This window comes from Fonsecaea monophora (assembly GCF_001642475.1).
Source record: "Fonsecaea monophora strain CBS 269.37 chromosome Unknown Scaff23, whole genome shotgun sequence".
NCBI lineage: Eukaryota > Fungi > Ascomycota > Eurotiomycetes > Chaetothyriales > Herpotrichiellaceae > Fonsecaea > Fonsecaea monophora.
The window spans coordinates 208,589-226,445 of NW_019173954.1; the positions used below are offsets into that span (position 1 = coordinate 208,589).

The 17,857-nt window shown below is 53.4% G+C and overlaps 7 protein-coding genes across 7 annotated transcripts; 3 read left to right on the forward strand and 4 right to left on the reverse strand.

Annotated features, from left to right (window-relative positions):
• Positions 1-465: 465 nt before the first annotated feature.
• On the reverse strand, positions 466-2,663 carry AYO21_04240 (hypothetical protein; the record flags this gene model as incomplete). The annotated part of the gene is made up of 4 exons (XM_022654213.1): positions 466-558; positions 879-1,336; positions 1,607-2,158; positions 2,282-2,663. The coding sequence occupies 4 exons, from the start codon at positions 2,661-2,663 to the stop codon at positions 466-468; spliced, it is 1,485 nt and encodes a 494-aa protein (XP_022513490.1).
• A 921-nt stretch (positions 2,664-3,584) lies between these two features.
• AYO21_04241 (hypothetical protein) lies at positions 3,585-4,590 on the reverse strand (the record flags this gene model as incomplete). Its single annotated transcript, XM_022654214.1, has 2 exons — positions 3,585-4,403; positions 4,453-4,590. 2 exons carry the CDS (start codon positions 4,588-4,590, stop codon positions 3,585-3,587), a joined length of 957 nt encoding a protein of 318 aa, XP_022513491.1.
• A 335-nt stretch (positions 4,591-4,925) lies between these two features.
• On the forward strand, positions 4,926-5,389 carry AYO21_04242 (hypothetical protein; the record flags this gene model as incomplete). The annotated part of the gene is made up of 3 exons (XM_022654215.1): positions 4,926-4,928; positions 5,023-5,309; positions 5,365-5,389. 3 exons carry the CDS (start codon positions 4,926-4,928, stop codon positions 5,387-5,389), a joined length of 315 nt encoding a protein of 104 aa, XP_022513492.1.
• A 302-nt stretch (positions 5,390-5,691) lies between these two features.
• AYO21_04243 (hypothetical protein) lies at positions 5,692-7,764 on the reverse strand (the record flags this gene model as incomplete). The annotated part of the gene is made up of 1 exon (XM_022654216.1): positions 5,692-7,764. One exon carries the CDS (start codon positions 7,762-7,764, stop codon positions 5,692-5,694), a length of 2,073 nt encoding a protein of 690 aa, XP_022513493.1.
• A 1,304-nt stretch (positions 7,765-9,068) lies between these two features.
• On the forward strand, positions 9,069-11,342 carry AYO21_04244 (hypothetical protein; the record flags this gene model as incomplete). The annotated part of the gene is made up of 9 exons (XM_022654217.1): positions 9,069-9,268; positions 9,399-9,493; positions 9,547-9,556; positions 9,614-9,785; positions 9,833-9,943; positions 9,993-10,114; positions 10,174-10,580; positions 10,635-10,848; positions 10,910-11,342. 9 exons carry the CDS (start codon positions 9,069-9,071, stop codon positions 11,340-11,342), a joined length of 1,764 nt encoding a protein of 587 aa, XP_022513494.1.
• Positions 11,343-12,132: 790 nt separating this feature from the next.
• Positions 12,133-14,137, reverse strand: AYO21_04245 (hypothetical protein; the record flags this gene model as incomplete). Its single annotated transcript, XM_022654218.1, has 2 exons — positions 12,133-12,744; positions 12,794-14,137. 2 exons carry the CDS (start codon positions 14,135-14,137, stop codon positions 12,133-12,135), a joined length of 1,956 nt encoding a protein of 651 aa, XP_022513495.1.
• Positions 14,138-15,214: 1,077 nt separating this feature from the next.
• AYO21_04246 (hypothetical protein) lies at positions 15,215-17,326 on the forward strand (the record flags this gene model as incomplete). Its single annotated transcript, XM_022654219.1, has 1 exon — positions 15,215-17,326. The coding sequence occupies one exon, from the start codon at positions 15,215-15,217 to the stop codon at positions 17,324-17,326; it is 2,112 nt and encodes a 703-aa protein (XP_022513496.1).
• Between the last annotated feature and the right edge of the window lie 531 nt (positions 17,327-17,857).

The window sequence follows — 17,857 nt, forward strand, 5'->3', positions numbered from 1 at the left end:
TGAGAGTCGAGGACAGCAACGCCTTGGTATATAGCTTGATAGCTTCAGAGACATTGGAGCATTGAAGCATTGACATTGTACCTGACGATGGTCTCTTTCCTTTCTCTGAAACTCTGTCCACCGTTTCCTTAAGCTCTGGAACAACGTATTTTCTCCGACATGGTCCTCCATCCCCTTTCCGAAATACCAGAGTAGAACAAGCCGGTGGTCTTGCTGTGGTTCTTTCTTGTTTTTTTTTCTTGGCCTCGGTCAAGTCTCAGTTCCCAGTCTTAGTCTTGGTCACAGTTCCAGGCCAGTCCCAGTGCCAGTGACAATCGCTGACCACCTCGGAATGAGATAGAGATGTCATACACTTTCACTCAATAAACCACGCTCGCCCTCGCCCTGGCCTTCGTAGTACGACACTTCGATATGATATGTGGGGACATGGTCATGGTCACGGTCGGGTTGTGTTGGAGCGAGAGATCAGGAGACGTAATTGATCGGCCCCTTGAGCTTGTTCCGCGGATCGTGCAGTTTCTTCAACGAGAGCAGTTTGGGGAGATGTTCGGCGTAGACCTAGGAAGTGGGTCAACACGGAAAGAAGGGTAATAATCACAAGTACTGAGGAGCCCGGTAGACAAGTAGTTTAGTACTCCAGGGGAAAGGGGGAACAGGTGAAAAACTCAAGGGAAAATACGATGTCGAGGAGAGTGTCGTCGGGGTGTTCAACGGGGGCTTCTCCTTCAGATTTTCCTTTTCCGTTTCTTGGGGAGGTTCAGGATATTCAGGAAGAGGGAGAGGTGTGGAGAGAGAGAGAATGTGTGCGTGTGATTATCAGGTTGAGAGAGCGCAGAAACTATGTGATGGGATGGGATGAGTCTGGCACGGTCACTCACATCTTTCAGGTCATGGTACTCTTCCAGCGCGTTTGGCGCGTAGCGGATCCTCTGGTCGCCGTGTCCGTCGAAGACGATGCGCGGGGCGTCGTGGAGGAGTTGTCGCGCTGTGGTAAGTTTGTCGCTGTCGTCGTAGTCACCATCATCACCGCCACCGCCTCCATTACTCCCTTCTTCGGCCTCTGTGCTTTTGCCCCCAGCAGTAGCACCAGTTGTTGCATCACACCCGGCCGCGCAGATGATCGTGTTCTTCATCCTCAGCGGCCGCGGCCAGGCCGATGCCCCAGCCCCGCTCGTCGAATCCCGCGTGCAGAGACACTCGAAGACGAGTTGGGCGCTGTTGGCGATCGAGCGGTCGCCGGTGGCGCCGACGTGGTCGAACCAACGCACCGCGCCGAGGATCGTTTCTTCGCTCAGTGTCTCCACGATCAGGGGCTGCCACAGTGTCTTGAATCGGCCTTTGAGAGCGGTGGTTTGTTCTATTGATCAGCGAACCCCTGGGCCAACCTCGTAGAGGTGGCACGTTGGGGGTTGGATATGTTAGTATTTCTTCTTTTCTTTGGGGGGGTTTTTTTTACAAAGCATCGACGTATTGAGTGACTTCTCTCTCAGCCATGTATCTCTTTCTGCTGCACCTGTCTTTTATCTGGGCTGCCGCAAAGAAAAGTGTTGGGCGAGATTAGGCGTTCATGAGATGGATTTTGGGCGCAGAGAGCTAACAAACTTACCGTGCATCTGCGAGACACCGCGTAGATTGGTGACTCGTGTCATGTCCATCGCCCCAGGAACATCAAGCGCCCACTTGAACCCTTCTTCCGACCGGCCGTGCTCACGGCCCAGAGCGTCGAACGCCTGCACGATCAGCAGATCTTCCGTCGCGCCCATGTGCGCCGCTTGTTCTTTCTTCACCACGTACAGGTCCATCGAGACCTGGGGTGCCAGAGTCTCCGAGCGGGCGTTCATGGACGCAATGCTCCCGGCCACGAGGGCGAGCTGGCGCCGCGGGACGATGATGGGCCCAGCGTAGATGTCCTGGGGACACGGGTGGGCGCGCAGCTTGAACTTGGTGACGACGCAGAAACTCGCGCCGGCGCCGCGCAAGGTCCACAGCAGGTCGGGATCCTGCGAGGCCCAAAGGACAGTCCCGTCCATCTTGACGACCTCTGCGTCGAGCATGTTGGCCGGGTCTGACGTGTTGCCGTATTGGCGGGCCAGCCAGGAGAAGCCTCCCGAGAGGATGCTGCCCCCGATTCCCAGAGCTGGTGTACGTGCAGCGACGACTATTTTCCTCATCAAGAAGAGACAGGAATATTCAGTTAGCCGAGATTCAATCACTTCACCATTGTGTTTTTTGTTTTCGAGGGAACAAGGGTGGTGGGGTATTCCACGTCGTCGTTATATACCGTGATATTCTGGAGCCACTCGATCCATCTTCTCATAGTAATCCCTCCAGAGCTGTCCCGCGCCCAGTGTTAAGATCTCCTTTTCGCGATCCCAGCTGAACTCGTCGAACGCCTCCATGCTGATGAGCACGTCCCTGGCCGAGGCCGAGCCATACCCGGAACTGCGAACCGCCATGTCCAGGTCCGAAGTCGACAGGTATTGCAGGACCTTTGACAGAGACTGTGTTGAGCCCGGCCGGACGACGAGACGGGGATGCAGGTTCTTCTGGGCCGCCCATGTCGAAGTATGTGAGTCGTACCGCTCTGATGATGGGAGGATGACTTCGGGCTCGGACAGCAGCGAGCGAAGGTGGTCCAGCTGCTCAGTAATAGACTCCGCCATTGTGTCTGATGAAATAGCTCGTTGATACCAAAGCCACGGGGCGTGAACGCAAAACGAGGTCTCGAGTTGATTGAAGAAGATTGTAGAAAGGAGCGCTTGTTGCTTGCTCCTCCTTCGAGCCTTTTTACCTTTTTTTCCCTTTGTGCCTGCTAGGGGAGTGAGATTTGGGAAGAGGGAGACTGAAAGGCCTGACATCGTGGGACATTTATCGCTTCTTGAATCCCTGACTGTAGTGCTGATTACAAGGAAATTTACTCTCCACGGTAAGATCGTGATCCGTTTTGATCCTATGCGGCTGTATACCTGCAGCACCGCACATGTTTTGTCCAACCATGGCTCGTGAGAGGGCGGGTGTAGCGGACCGCTATCCTTGCCTAGATGAAGCAGTTCAGGCGTTGCAGAAGAGTCGACGTGGATTCTTGGGGGCAGGACGCCTCAATTGTCCTCTCCCTCGCGGGTTTTCCGTGACCTGGTGGTGCGCTGGTTGTGTGCAACATATCGCTGACCGGCGCGCCTGGTCGGCTTATCCCCTAGAGAAGTAGTCGATGATGCCTTTGAAGGAGGGAATGCCTTGTATACCTGGCTGCATTGGGGTTTACAGGCATGGTATTGTGAACAGCTCTACGAGTAGGAAGGCAGAGGTGGTGGTTGTAGCTTAGCGCAGCCTCGAAACTGCGCAAGGCTGAGTTCAAACACAAACAACAAAAGAGAAAACACGACCAATAATGGCGCCACTGTCATTGACACTTGATGATTCCTTGTTCGTACATAGATGATCGCGTCTCGCTCCACTTTATGGCGAGCCGTATAAGATCAAGCAAGATCTTTCAGATGAGCCGCCCCCCGGTCCTGTACGCCTGTTTATTGAACAGTAGGGTGTGATCAATAATGCACAGGCGAGTCCGGATGACGAAACTGTCTCTACCAATTTCTCCTCCCACCTTTTCCTCTTCCACGGCCACCAAAGCCTCCTCCACCGCCTCCGCCTTGGTCAAATCCACCACCACCTCCGCCCCCTCCAAACGAAGCGGAGGGACCAGTAGGCGGTTGCGGCTGTCCCATCATTGGCCCTCCTCCACCTGCCATGAACTGCATGAACTGAGCCGGGTCCATAGTCGTTGGATCCAGCCCTTGAGACGTCATGGCAGCGAACATCTGCTGCATTTGCGCTTCGTTGGGCATCGCCATTTGTGACATATCCGCTGCCGGCGCACCTGGCAAGGCGGGCATCCCAGGCATGCCACCCCCGGGGATACCTTCCACAAACGCTTTCATCTGTTCTGCTTGTTGTGTGATCTCTTTCACTTCTTTAGGCATCTGCTGCTGTTTCAGGCAGTAAGAAGCCCAGGTAAACTCGTCAAATCCATAGTTGAAATAGTCCGTTATATCAGCACCGGGCTTTCGCCATGGCTTTGATGATTCCGAGGGAAAGTCAACATCGAAATCTGTAGACATGATGGGCTTGCCAGTGGCTGGGTGCACCGGATTTCCGTTCGGATCGATCTTGGACGTGTGTCGAGCTGGGTAGTCGGTGCCAGGACGATCATTGGGAGGTTGGGATCCACCTCTGATATCTGCGGGCGTGCCTGCTTTCATTGCTGGTGTCGGTGTTGATGACGATTTCCGTATATCTGCGCCAGTTTGTGCTAAACCAGGAAGCCGCTTCGTCTGAGAACTTTGTCCTGAGCCTGGCTCTGGTTTAGGCTCGTCCTTGACGTCGATGATGAAGTCGACATCGTCCTGGATGCTGTCAGTCCCCTTGCCGTCTCTTTGGAAGCGCATCTCATACATCGTCGTCTTCCTCTTCGACTTCCTCGCCCTCCTCTTCACCATCCTCACCATCCTCCATCTTCACCTCACTCTGATGCCTCTGGGCGTTCGACTCATCGTGCTCCGGGTAGATATCGTCTTCGTCCGAGTCCATCATCTTGTCGACCCAGATGATGCGCGCACCGAAAGTGGGGGAGGGAAACAGGCCGTCGCAAGGCTGGTATTTGACGGTGGAGTGAAACACGCGCAGAATGTTTGTTACGTTTGCTTGTTTTGCGATGGAGCTTGGAAAGTTTGCGGCGTTTCCTGTCCAATCATTATCGGAGCTCCGCCGAGGAAAGTCTAACGAGCGGATGGTTCGAGAAAAAGTCCCCCCAGGACCTCTTGAAAAGTGATCCATCTGTTTACAGACCTTTGTGTGATTCTACCTCTTCCTCATACCATAGTCCATCCTATCTTAGACCTGCACCAGATCTCTCCCATTCAGTCAAGATGGTAAGTTATCTTCCCTGCGGACATGTGTCTAAAAGCCACTGTTTGCGCCGCTCTCCCTCGTAACCAGTATTGATTGACAAACCACCTCGCGCAGACTACCGCAATCAAGAGCATCCGATCCCTCGTCCCTCTTCTCGACCGCGTTCTCGTCCAACGAATCAAGGCCGAGTCAAGAACAGCTGCTGGCATCTACCTCCCCGAAAGCAGCGTCAAGGAGCTGAACGAGGCAAAGGTCCTGGCCGTGGGACCTGGTGGATTCGACAAGGATGGAAAGAGGATGGCAATGAGCGTCCAGGAGGGTGACAAGGTGTTGATTCCTCAGTATGGCGGAAGCCCGGTGAAAGTGGGAGAAGAGGAATTCCATCTGTTCCGGGATCACGAGTACGTGCAATTCACGTTATGGACGGGACGCAAATCGTGTGCTAATGGCATCAAGGCTTCTCGCAAAGATCAACGAATAAACCACACCTGCGATATCTCCCTAGTTTCCGAGCCCTGCTCCTCAGACAAGCCCAAGTCGCTACTCGACGACTATCGAAAGGACGGACTCATCATCTGTACACCATGTATCATCATCGCAGTACTCCTGCGTGTCAACATCAAAGCTTGCGACCGTGCGACATGGGGCAATGCGGAAGAAAATTTTCCATTCCAGCATGAGCGAAAAGCGCCGGGAGTCAGTTGTGCAATTTTGCATATACCATTGTGTAGATTTGAAAGGAGTACCAATATATTTGCCTTCTCCGCTCAACATGTAATTTCTTCACGTCGCACCTCTGGTCCGTGACTTTGACCGGCTCCCCTGCTTCGTCCCGGCAGAAGTGTTTCCACCTGGCTTTGCAGTGCTAGGCAGATCCCTGACCTCCAGCTCACGCCCAATAACCTCTCTAAAATCCAGACCAGAATTGCCCAACATCTCCCGCTCGTGCTGCCACACCACGTCCATACATTCTCTCCACAACTTTCCTTGCTTCTCAATTGCACTCAACTGCCTGACTAGCAAGGTGTTGAACGTCTCCAAATGCGTGTCGGCCCATTTGACGCAAGCGCTGATGGTCAACGGTGAAAAGGCCGCTTGATATATAAGCACAGTGTTCTTCACAATAGTAAAGTAAACGTAAGAGATGGAAAAGACATAGCGGTGCAGATCACCCTCGAAAACGCATTGCCGCGCTCTTTTGATGAGGGTCTCGCTCCGAGCGTTGAGGTAGGCTTCTCTTGCACGATCCTCAAATCCGAGGCGGATGAGATAGCCGACCTTGCGTTTCGTGGCTTCCATGAAAGATGGAGTCTCAATCAGTTCCCGGCTGAGCACAGTGGCAAGCTTGCCGGCGCGCTCATCAACCTTGACGCTGATGAGCTCTTGTGCGATCGAATTGCCCTTCAAGCTCTTAGCAATTTTCCGTAACTTTTCGACCTTTTCGACAGCTTCATCGAAGCGTTGTAGGGAAATTTCAATGTCCAAATCGTCTATTTGTCCCTCAACCCAGCGGAAATTCTGTTGTCGGCCATCAACTTCTATGAGGATATCGGGCTTGTCCTTGGAGGAGTTGATGCTTTCGATGATTTCGGTGTTCTTCGCCGATGCTGGGTCGCGGGCTGCAAAGTAGTTGAGGCTTTCGGACTGGAGTGGATTGCTTTGCTCCTCCTGCGTTTTGGCAGCTTTCCGAACGTCCTCGGATGCCTTTCTGAGAGCCATCAATAGACTGCCTTTGGCCTTTTCGTCACGTTTCTCGTGTCGGTAGGTGAGCGACCGTCCACCAGATCTGATTGCCAGTGCAGAGGCAATGGCCTTTTCCTCAGCTGGTGTTGTGGCCCCGGCATTCGCTACGCTAGCCGCCATGTCGATGATCTCAATGTCCTGAAGTGGCCAGCATTCCTCGGCCACCAATTTCGTTGGGGCGGGTCCCTGTTGAGGTGCATTGGGATCTACCCGCTTACGTTTCTTCGAAGCAACAAGAAGATGGTCGTTCAGAAGCACGATATGAACAGGCCGTTTTGGTTTCCAAGTAGCCGAGTCCAGCTCAATCCAAGCACCCGTCTCCGCAATGATATGCCGGCCAGGAGTAGCTGGCAAAAACTTTTGAGATTTCTCGATATTCTTCCACAGTGATTGTAGTTGAATGTTCCACATGTGCTCCAAATTCGCTACCGACGTCCTGTTTGTATTTCTCCTGGATAGTGAACCCCCATTCAGGTCGGGTGAGATGGGTGTGCTTGCGGTTCCCCCATTCCCCGTTCCCAGAGTGCCGGTCAGCTCGGTCATAAGGCCCTGAAGAATACCCATCTCGGCCTTCAACTTTTCCGCCTCTTTACTGATCTTGATGAATTGTGTTCTGTTCTGGTAGACGCTCTGCTTCAGCTCTTGAGAGTTGTGATGCTTGAGCCGCTGCAGACTGTTCTGATATTCCTGAATATCTTGTTCTGAGGCATTTGCAAGGAGATCTGTGACATAACGTTCGTGTTGAAGGTTCGGATCTCGGAGGATATCGTTATCGACGACAAGAGGACGTGAGGTTGATCCTGCTCCAGGTCGGCGTGGAGAACCGCCTCCAGAGCGACGCTTCAGGGTACCAGCTCCTGGTAGCGCGGGGACAGCGGGAGCCCCGAGGTTGCTGAAGTCAGGGAGTTGATTATATCTTGTCGAATAACGTCGTTTGACGAGGTCAGAGGTCTCGGTTGGCGCGTTGCGCTCTCGCGGCACAGCCAGGGTATTGCCAGATTTGTTCTGCGGAGGCCCTGGTTTGCCAATACCAGGACCAGAGGCATTTTGAGGTGCGCTGATAGTCGGGCGGTCTTTACGCTTCTTCCGCAACGTGAGACCCCTGGGGTCCATTATGACGATTCGAGTGGAGATGGATGAAGGAGAAGGAGAATAACTCGGAGCCTCAGGTCGTAGGAAAGAGAAACCGTTCAAAGTTCAGCCCGTTATGAAATGCGGGTCGTGCAGGTAATTGATTGACTCAATGTGCTGTGGTTGGAAGTCAGCGAGCAACACGACGAGTCTGTCGTTGCTGTCGCCTGCAGCCAAGGGATCAAGGAAATAAACTGGGGCGCCGAGAGCTCCTCTTGCTACTTTATCCATAGTACGTAACTTTCAACCTTAACACAGCTACAGTGGTTTACGATTAAGCTTATTTGGGTCTTGTCGTACTTTATTTAACCTTACCATCACTGTTTCCTCCTTTCTCCTTATGCTTATATCATAAACCCAAAAGACATACCCGCTCAATGATATGGTATAAAATGACGGGAGGTGCTTCTATGATAATCTCATCACTTGAGCTCTCCTTTCTTCAGATTACCAGCTTTCCATCCCTCTTGACTCGTCAGTTCTTGTAGATTGCTCGCTGCTTTGGCAAGATGCAGCAAATAATCAACACCAATCACCCTATTCCGTTAGCTGCCTGCCTTATCCGCTACTTTTAGGATCACGGCCATGCCCCTTGTTATGAGCGTCAGACACCTATCAGTACAAGTGCTCAACCTCTGCTCAGCCTTACCCAAATTTCCTCGGCGACCGGAACATCTGCTGACGAGTTCTACCGCTATGGCTTACATGAGCCTCACATGGCACCTCTGCTCTTGAGATACGGCAAGTCGACGCGTTTATCTGCAGGAGAATCATCAATGTTGCATTCGTGTGCGAGCCACGTCGTGCCGGCGGCACGACAACCTCGTCGGATAGACGGTACCTTCCGTATCGACATTAGCGGGGCGTCGGAGGGTATTAACCATATCTCGCAACTACAAGCAATCACCCTGGTATCTGATACCACTCTCGCCAGATAGCACCCAGTCACACATGGCATTCTAGAAGGGCCATTTCTTTGAGGCCGCATGTGTCCAATCACTTGGACAGCAATCTCGCCAACGAAAGATCGAGGTGACTTCGAAAACCCAGGCTAAGTTTCTTACCTTGACCAGGTTCAGCAATCTAAAGTCTTCGCCCATTCGCCCGTCGCGAACGCCTATCTAGGAATCGCTAAAAGGAGGTAGAGCTTGATGTGCTTATCTGCCCACAAGCTTCCATGCTTGTCGTTCTTTATCTTGGCCGGCCCAGCCCTCATGGCTGGGCTTGTCCTTTCCATTCTTTCTGTTTGATTCTTACCTTCCAGTGCCAGCAATCCAAAGCCCAATATGAGCGAACGTCGAGAGAGCCTGACCCTGCAGGACCCTGAGAAGCGAGCGAAGTCCGATGCAGTCGACCCGGCTAGCTTGGCTGACCACCTGCGTGGTCGCCAATTCAGCGTCGATGCCCACGATGTAGCCATTGTCGAGACCGACCAAGGCAAGCTGCACCGGAATCTGAGAGGTAGACATATGCAGATGATTGCTATGTAAGCCTTTTTTACCTAGGGAGCCCTCCTTCTATGGTCCCACCTTGGTGTCGACCATTGACTTCCTGTCACGGATCAACTCCTTCTCGGTGTTCGCTGGTACCAATGGATTTACTGATTATGATCTCAGTGGTGGCGCTATTGGTGCAGGTCTCTTCATCGGAAGTGGTAGCGCTTTCCAGACTGGCGGCCCTGGTGCTGTGCTCATCGGCTTTATGATCATTGGTGAGTGTCAAACAATGCAAATGATATGTGCTAGTCTAATACTTTCACGACAGGAGGCATGATGTACAGTTCATAAACTTCCCTCTCTGGCATGAGAATGTCCTAACTGACCTTGTTTAGATACCTCATGATGCAAGCGCTTGCCGAGTTGGCCGTCATGTATCCCATCAATGGAGCATTCACCATGTACATCTGCAGATTCATTGACCCTTCGTGGGGATTTGCCTGCGGTTGGCAATACGGCATTGGCTGGCTCACGGTGCTTCCTTTTGAGATTTCAGCAGCTTGCAACGTGAGAATGTTCCTGGCCACCATGGATCCCCACTGACAGCTGGCAAGATCATCCACTTTTGGACGGATGTAGAGAACGTCAATGATACCGCCTGGATCATCCCCTTGCTTTTTGCTCTTACTGTCATTCAATACTTTGGTGTGAAGGGCTATGGAGAAGTAAGTGACCACATGTGCGGTCATCGGTGTTCGCTGCTCACCAGATTAGGTCGAGTTTGTCCTCAGCGCAATGAAGGTTATCGCTTGCGTCGGATTCATGATCCTAGGCATCATAATCGATTGTGGCGGTGTACCCACCGATCATCGAGGTTATATCGGAGCCAGATATTGGTAAGGTCATGTCCAAGGCTCCTTACCACCCACATACTGACAGGGCTGTCTCGTTTTAGGCACCACCCATGGGCTGGTTTCCTTAATGGCTTCCACGGCTTCTGCACTGTCTTTGTCACAGCCTCGTTTGCTTTTGGCGGCACCGAACTCACTGGTCTGGCTGCTGCCGAGGCCCAAAACCCAAGGAGAGAAATCCCCAAGGCTACGAAACAAGTTGTGTGGCGTATCTGTATCTTTTATGTCATCAATCTCTTCCTAGTCGGCCTTATTGTGCCAGCAGACAGCCCGCTCTACAGCGGGGCTGGCGCCGAAAGTCGACATTCCCCGTTTGTGATTGCTATCGAACTGGCGGGCATCAAAGCGCTTCCGTCGATATTCAACGCCATGATTTTGATTTCGGTGATGAGTGTCGCCAACTCGTGCACATTTGCCTCTACCCGAACCTTCCAAGCATTGGCTCAACACGGTAAGACACATGATGTTGAGGTCTAATCTGACCACCGCTGACCTGTTGGCACAGGTATGGGTCCCAAGCTGTTTGCCTACGTCGACAAGAAGGGCCGGCCTGTTGTCGTGACCCTCCTCCAACTTCTGTTTGGGTGTTTGGCATTCCTCAATTTGGACAAGAATGGAGGTGGCAACGTTTTCAACTGGCTTCTGGCCTTGTCTGGTCTCTCTTCTTTCTTCATCTTCGGCAGCATCGCAGTCGCGCACATTCGCTTCCGGGCGGCATGGTAAGCTGTCACAAACTCTTTCGTCATTGAGCTCCGCAAGCTAAAAGTGGCACTCTCGCAGGAAACTTCAGGGACACAGCGTCGATGAGCTCCCGTTCAAAGCTGCCTTCGGTATCTACGGCTCTTACGTCTGCGCTGTCATGAACTTTGTGTGTTTGGCCGCCCAATTCTACGTGGCCCTCTACCCGGTCGGAGGACCCAATCTCGACCCGACCATCTTCTTCCAGGACTACCTCGCGGGTCCTTTCCTCGTCGTCCTCTACCTAGGCTGGAAGATCTGGTCCTGGTTCATGCAAAAGGAGCATCGCCCGCTGTACATCAAAATCAAGGACATTGACATCTACACGGGCATGCGCGAGGGCCAGGCCGATCTCATTAGCGGGCCGGGTGTCTCGGAAGAACAGCGCAGGGAAAGTATCGCTGAGCTGCAGGAGGAGAAGAAAAAGAAGGGTGCCATGGATTACGTCAAGGCTGTGGTCCACTCGATCTTCTGATCTGATCTGGTCTGGTCCGAGCAGGTGGGCTTTCGGGGCCGTCTACTTAACTAGGTTGGCATTCTCTAGCTCTCGAACGACACAAAGATTTGCCTTGAATCAAACCGGTACTCGAGAGTCTTCGATCGGGTGGTCAACTGTGCTCTTTTTTCGGGCATGGCAGAGAAAGGCCATCTGGTCGAAGGTGCGAACCGGACCGGGGAGAGAGGGGGGGAGAGCGACCAGGACAAGAAAACGAAGCATGCAGAATGTTTGTGTATGTGTGGCGCAAAACGTATCATTTGGTTGTACATCCACCCATGCATTATTGACCCTTCAAACATCAAACATCGAACATCAACGTCCTTGGGATTTAGCTAGTCTAGCATACGGAAATTGCATTCGTCGCGTTTTATATTATATTATATATCACCTTATATCATCATATATTATTTCATCTCATCTCATCTCATCGCATATATCATATGACCACGATTTAGAGTTGCCCCTTTTTTTCAAACCGCAAAGGGGTGTCACCTACATGGAGGGTGGTTGGTGGTTGGTGGTTAATGGTATCTGCATACCTCTCACGAGAAGAACTGTTCGAGCTTGTTTACTATTTAATGTGGGTAGATACTGTATGGAAAGTTGGAGAGATGGAGAGAGTCTTGAGGGCTTTTTGAGTCGCTCTTAGATCTACGTATGTGGGTACGTAATATGTATATACAAATGACTAGTAGATAGCTCTCCATTTTTCTCGTTTGCACTGGTCATCACACATCGAGGATGGCCACGGCTCGGGTCGTCCTCTTTAGAAGTGTCGGCCTCCGGGCGGACCTGACCAGCCCGACCACTGCGGTTGCTGGGGCATGGTGCGCGAATTGACAAAGTCGACCAAATCGAAAAAACTCTTCTTGTAGCGCCGCTGCTGTGTCGTCCGGTTGACGGTCTGTATGCCAAAGTGGGCCGTGTAGTCACCAAACTCCCAGTTGTCGGCAAAGCTCCAGGCAAAGGCCCCCGCGACGTGCACCCCGTCCTCCCAGATGGACTTGAGCACCTCGGACATGTACGAGAGGTAGTAAATGGAGCGGGGCAGGTCGGAGAGCTGGTCGCTCAGATCGGTCTTGTCGTCCTCGCCGAAGACGGGGAAGCCGAACTCGGTGATCACGATGGGCGTGTGGAACGTGTTGTACAGGTACGACAGGTACAGGCGTAGGTAGCGCGGTGTGATGTAGACGTACGATTGAGAGCGGTAGCCGATGTTCCAGCCCGTGGTCGTCAAGGTGCTTTGATTCACGCAGTATGGAAAGTATGTGCTGGACGTGTTGGCACAGCATTCGTGTATCGAGTCGAGCGAATCCGCGACTGGTGGAGAGACGACGGTCGCCTTGTGAGCGAGTACGATTAGCTTCCTGTCAACACACTGTTCTCTTGAATAGACATGGTGCAAAAAAAGAAGTGCGTTGACTCACCGTGTACGGGTCAATACCCAGAAAGTCGGCAGTGCCGTTGATGTAGGCCAAATCCTCTGGGCTCAGAGGCACATAGTCTGGAACCGTCTCTTTGTAGCTGTCCGGATAGTCCTGTCCCAAAAAGATCGGGTTGCAGAACATCCCCAGCTGGAACGAGTTGAAATGGTCGGCGGCGTAAACATCGTTGGCATTGGCAGGATCGCGAGGCACGCCAAAGTTGTCGTTGAACTTGAGTGAGACTTTGCCGGTTCCACCAATCGACTCTTTGTAGAAGTGATAAACTTGGGCATGGGCCTTGAGCACATGGTCGACCGATAGACCATTGAAGGAATAGATGAATGGCTCGTTGAACGTGAACCAGATGGGCACGCGGTCTGCATAGTAAGTCATGACAATCTTTGCGTAGTTGACGTAGGCGTCTACAAACGTCTCGTTCTGATATCCGCCGTTTGAATAGCCTATCAGCGGTTTCGCCTGAGCCGCTGAGAAATTGGCTGCGAAGAATTGTGCCGGAGTGTCGAAGTGTAGAATTGTGACCGTGGGTATCATGCCTTTCTCGAGGACAAAGTCGATCAAATCAGAATAGTGGTCGAGGCCCTGCTGATTGACGGGAGTGCCTGGCAGGGCAAAGGGCAGAATTCGACTCCACGCAAGACTGAAAGAGTAGTATTTGACGCCCATCGAGGCCAGTCTCTCAATTTCTTGCTTATAATAGTAGTAGTTTTCGTTTGTTACGTAGTCCTTTGGTCGATCGTCCTGGATCAAAATGTCCATGAGCGAGGGGCCTTTGCCTTCGTCAGCAGTTGCTCCTTCGATTTGAGCAGCAGACCCTGCAACGCCGAACTGAAAATCGGCTGGGAAGTAATAGCAGTCCGTAGGTCCAAAGTAGTCCGGAGGAGGCAGTACCAGCTCGCTTGTTGGGATGGGGGTTGGCGAGACGGTCGTGCTGAAGACCGATGTCTCGGTGAAGTTGGGAGGGTTGGCCATCTGCCATAAGGCAGTCCACGCAGCATCTCCGTAGGGGTTGTCCGTGTCCGTGGCGGAGTCTGTGGCATTAGGATCCCATTTGCCCCAGGTCGTGAACGAAAGGGACGAGAGGAGGCTGGTCAGCGAAGCAGCCGGTGGTGCATAGGTGGTGGTAGGACCTGGCTGAACTGATGTGGCGGTCCGTACCGTCTCGGTCATGGAATAGGCAAAATCAGAGTATGGCGAGTATGTCGGCTGTGAGTAGGATGGCGTTGCCGTGCATTGAGGTCTCGCTGATGTCCCTGATACTGGGATATAGTATTGTTGCGCAGTCGCTGAACCCAGCGCAAAAGACAAGATAGCTAACCAGGACGCCATATTGGACGCGCAGGAGGCTGGGGACGAGCTTCGCACATTCTCGGACTCATTGTGGATGTCAACGACATTTGTACCTGCCCGGTGAGCATGTTACTGGTCTAGAGGTTGCGGTCGCCGGCGATCATGATGGATACAACAACCAGATTCCACACAAGTGTAACCTTCTCCGCATAAATCTTCGGGCTCTGATCCGGATTTCTGTGGACTAAAGAGTACTACCTCGTCATCTTCTTCACCCGGTTACGGCGAACGGTTGTGGCGGTCTGTACCCCGCGTTCCGACGCTCTCGCTTCGATAATCCCCATACAGAGAAGATGGACATGGGTAGCCGAGTGATCGACAACCTCCATCGGGCTCGTCGCAGAAGGCAGTGTATCTGAAGATCAAGCCCACATGTCGGGAGAACAAGCACCGAGCTTGGACAACGGCATGGCTTGTCACTCGTCGGAAGTGATTCGATCTTCGCTCGCCTGTTCTGGGTGGAGGGAGTAGTCCATCAGGGTGTGCTCGAGGGAAATAGGTTCCGCTAGGCATAATGAATGTATAGATGAGCGGCGGTATACTTGGTCATAGGGTGAACAGCTGATCCGTGGTGCCGTATGTTTAAGTGTCAGAGTTGTCTGCGGCTCCAGCTCCTCAGGCTTCTCTATAATTCGATCAAATGACACTCAAATGACGCCCAATGACGGTCAAATAACACCTCATGAATTCAGATCCAGGATGAGCCACCTTCATGACTGGCTGAAAAGCCTCAACATGGGGTCGCCGGTTTACAGACTCACTCAATCACCATGCAGTCTATCTGCAGCTCTTCAAGGAGACTCCCAGAGTTCTCCGCGATTTCTCTTCAAGACAGTTGCGACCCTCGCTACCCAGCATCAGCTCCGTTGACGTGGACTGGAGTGATAGGGTAGCTTGGCCCCGCATTGTACGTACTGAAGGCCAATTGCTGTGTCTTCTCCTTCAGCTTGACTCGGAGCCAGCTGAGATGATCCCCTGGGACGCTCGATTTCCTCTGAGTTCCCAAGGGCACAACGACTGATTCTTCTCCTCGCCACAGATCAGATCGATGAAGCCATGGACGGCACCTATCGACGCTGGGACCGTTATTGCGAGGCCCATCCCCAAACCCCAACCATCTCTGGGACTTCTCCAGGAGCGCAAGATCTTTGCCGTCGATGCCGCGGACTGCGCAGAGGTATCAGCGATAGCCTTGCTCGCCTCAAGAAGATCGAGAACGATTACAAGTCTGAAGGGTCCAATTGGGAGGTCGCTGTCCTAGGCACGCCAGCGACATGGGATCCGAGTCACTGTGCTCTTTGCTACCTCTTCATGACCATACACAACAACAAACTTGCCGAGCACGATGCAAACACGCCTTACACACTTCGCGCATTCAGGGCATATAGAGCGACAGGGCTGGCAGTCCTTCCGACGCCTTCACTCGACACGTTGGAAGAGGACTGCGCATCGTCAGGCTTTATATCCCGAGCTGTGACGAAAGCTGACAGTTCGGTGGGACACCATTCTGTCGGCCTGGTTGGGAAGTACGTCGACTTTCCCTTCGTCAAGAGCTGGATCGAGAGAGGCGGCATGACTGACATTCGAGAATGGGACGGGCTGTCACTCAAGGACAATCGCCACTTTAAGCTCATTGACTGTTCGACGCGCCGCATCGTCAAGCCACCCGAGGGATGTCCCTACGCCACGCTGAGCTATGTCTGGGGACGATCCGACGAGTCTGTCCCGGACGGCGACCGGCTGCCGAAGCAGCTCCCACGCGTGATCGAGGATGCTCTCACGGTCGCGAAAAAGGTCGGCATCCCTTACCTGTGGGTGGACCGGTACTGCATCTCACAGACAAACCTGGTGGAGAAGGCGGCGCAGATCAAGAAAATGGGCCCCATCTACAGCAGCGCGTCCTTGACGATATTTGCCGCGGCAGGGAATGGCGCAGACCACGGCCTCCCGGGCGTCTCGAGGAAGAGGAACCCCAGCCGGCAGCCTTGTGCAAAGGTCGGCAAGCACCTGCTCACCTGGACCATGCCGGACGGCCCGGTCCTGGTGCTGAAGTCGACATGGAACACCCGGGCGTGGACGTACCAGGAGATGGTCTTCTCCGGGTCGCGACTGATCTTCACCGACCTCCAGGTCTACATGGAGCAGCGGGGGAACGTGTTCCGCGCCGAAGCCTGGGAAGAGTACCCCTTCAGCAACATCGGGCGCATCGACACGCACACCTCGCTGACAAGTCCCTTCCGCGAGATCTACAAGCTCAACGAATACTCGCGGCGCCAGCTGTCCTTCCCCTCGGACGTGATCCAAGCCATGCAGGGCCTCTTCAACGTCATGGCCCGCGCCAAGGTGCTGTACCAGTACATGGGCGTTTTGCTCCCGGCGGTCGTCGCGCAAGAGGATGCCCCTTCCGACGACGGCGCCCTGCAGTACAGCTTTCTCTGGTTCCACATCGCAACGTCCACGCGACGACCGGGATTCCCCAGCTGGTCCTGGGCCGGCTGGTCCGGCGAGGTGGCCTACCTGGAGCTCAGGGGCGTGCAGCATTGGTACCACCCAACCTTTCAGGCGGAGAGCATGGATGCCTCCGTCGAGCTCGCCAACGGCACCCTCGTCCCCTGGAAGGAATTCCGACGTCTGATCGTGGCCGACCGCCTACCACCACTATCCAACTTCCTCCAGCTCGACGCATCCACCGTCTCCCTCCACTTCGAGTGGCTCGACCACCCACCCCGCCACTCCTGGGCCTACGCCCCGGAAATCCCGTCCCGCGCGGGCCTCTTCGTGAAATGCCACCCTTCCTACGCGATCTACTCCCCAGTCCGGCTCTGCGGCCCCGTGGACAATCGACCCCGCCGGATCAAGGAGTTGTGCGCGTCCGCCCACGACGCCCTGGTCCTCGGCCAACTGGCGTACTACCGCTGGGTCCGGGAAGAAACCAACATCTACGACAACCCGTTTGCGGATCTTTGCGTCGTCGTCCTTGCCAAGCGGACAGGTGGTGGCACCGGTGATGACGCCGTAGTAGAGCGCATCGGATTCGTCAACCTCGCCCAACGCGTCTGGGACGACGAGTGTGAGCGCATCAGAGCCGAGACCCCGGACAAGGAATACCCCTGTTTCCTCAGGCGTCTGGATTTGACAATGGCCAGGACGCGGATCAGGCTTGGTTAATTGGCCAGTAAGCCAGGTTTGAGAAAGTGAGCGAGTCAGCGATTGGGCGAGTGCACAGGTAGGTAAGTACCTAATATATCAATAAAGTAAGTTTGGTCGGATATGGTGAAGAAAGGGGGGAAAACCGCCTCCTGTCTAGCGAGTTACCGAGTCCTTGACTTTACTTCAGTTGACTTCTCCCCCGTGAATTCCTTGTATAGCTTCTAATCTATCTCATTCCATTTCCTTCATCTACCGTATATCCACCCATACCTCCAAAAGGGATTCTATTCGAGTAGCTGCTGAAGAAGGAGTTGTGTTGTGTAGACCTCCCAGCTTTTCCATATATACAAAACTAGCAAACCACTTTAGCAGATGATCTATCCCCTTCAAGCGTGGACAAATGAGATAGTAGTCCAGTAGCAAGAGGTGAAACTCCATTCAACTCAACTCAACTCAACTCCGCTCGTTTCAGCACCTCCTGACACAACATGGCACATGCCACAACAGAGCACAACATTGTACCAGCTCCCGCAGTCATGGCAGTCAATA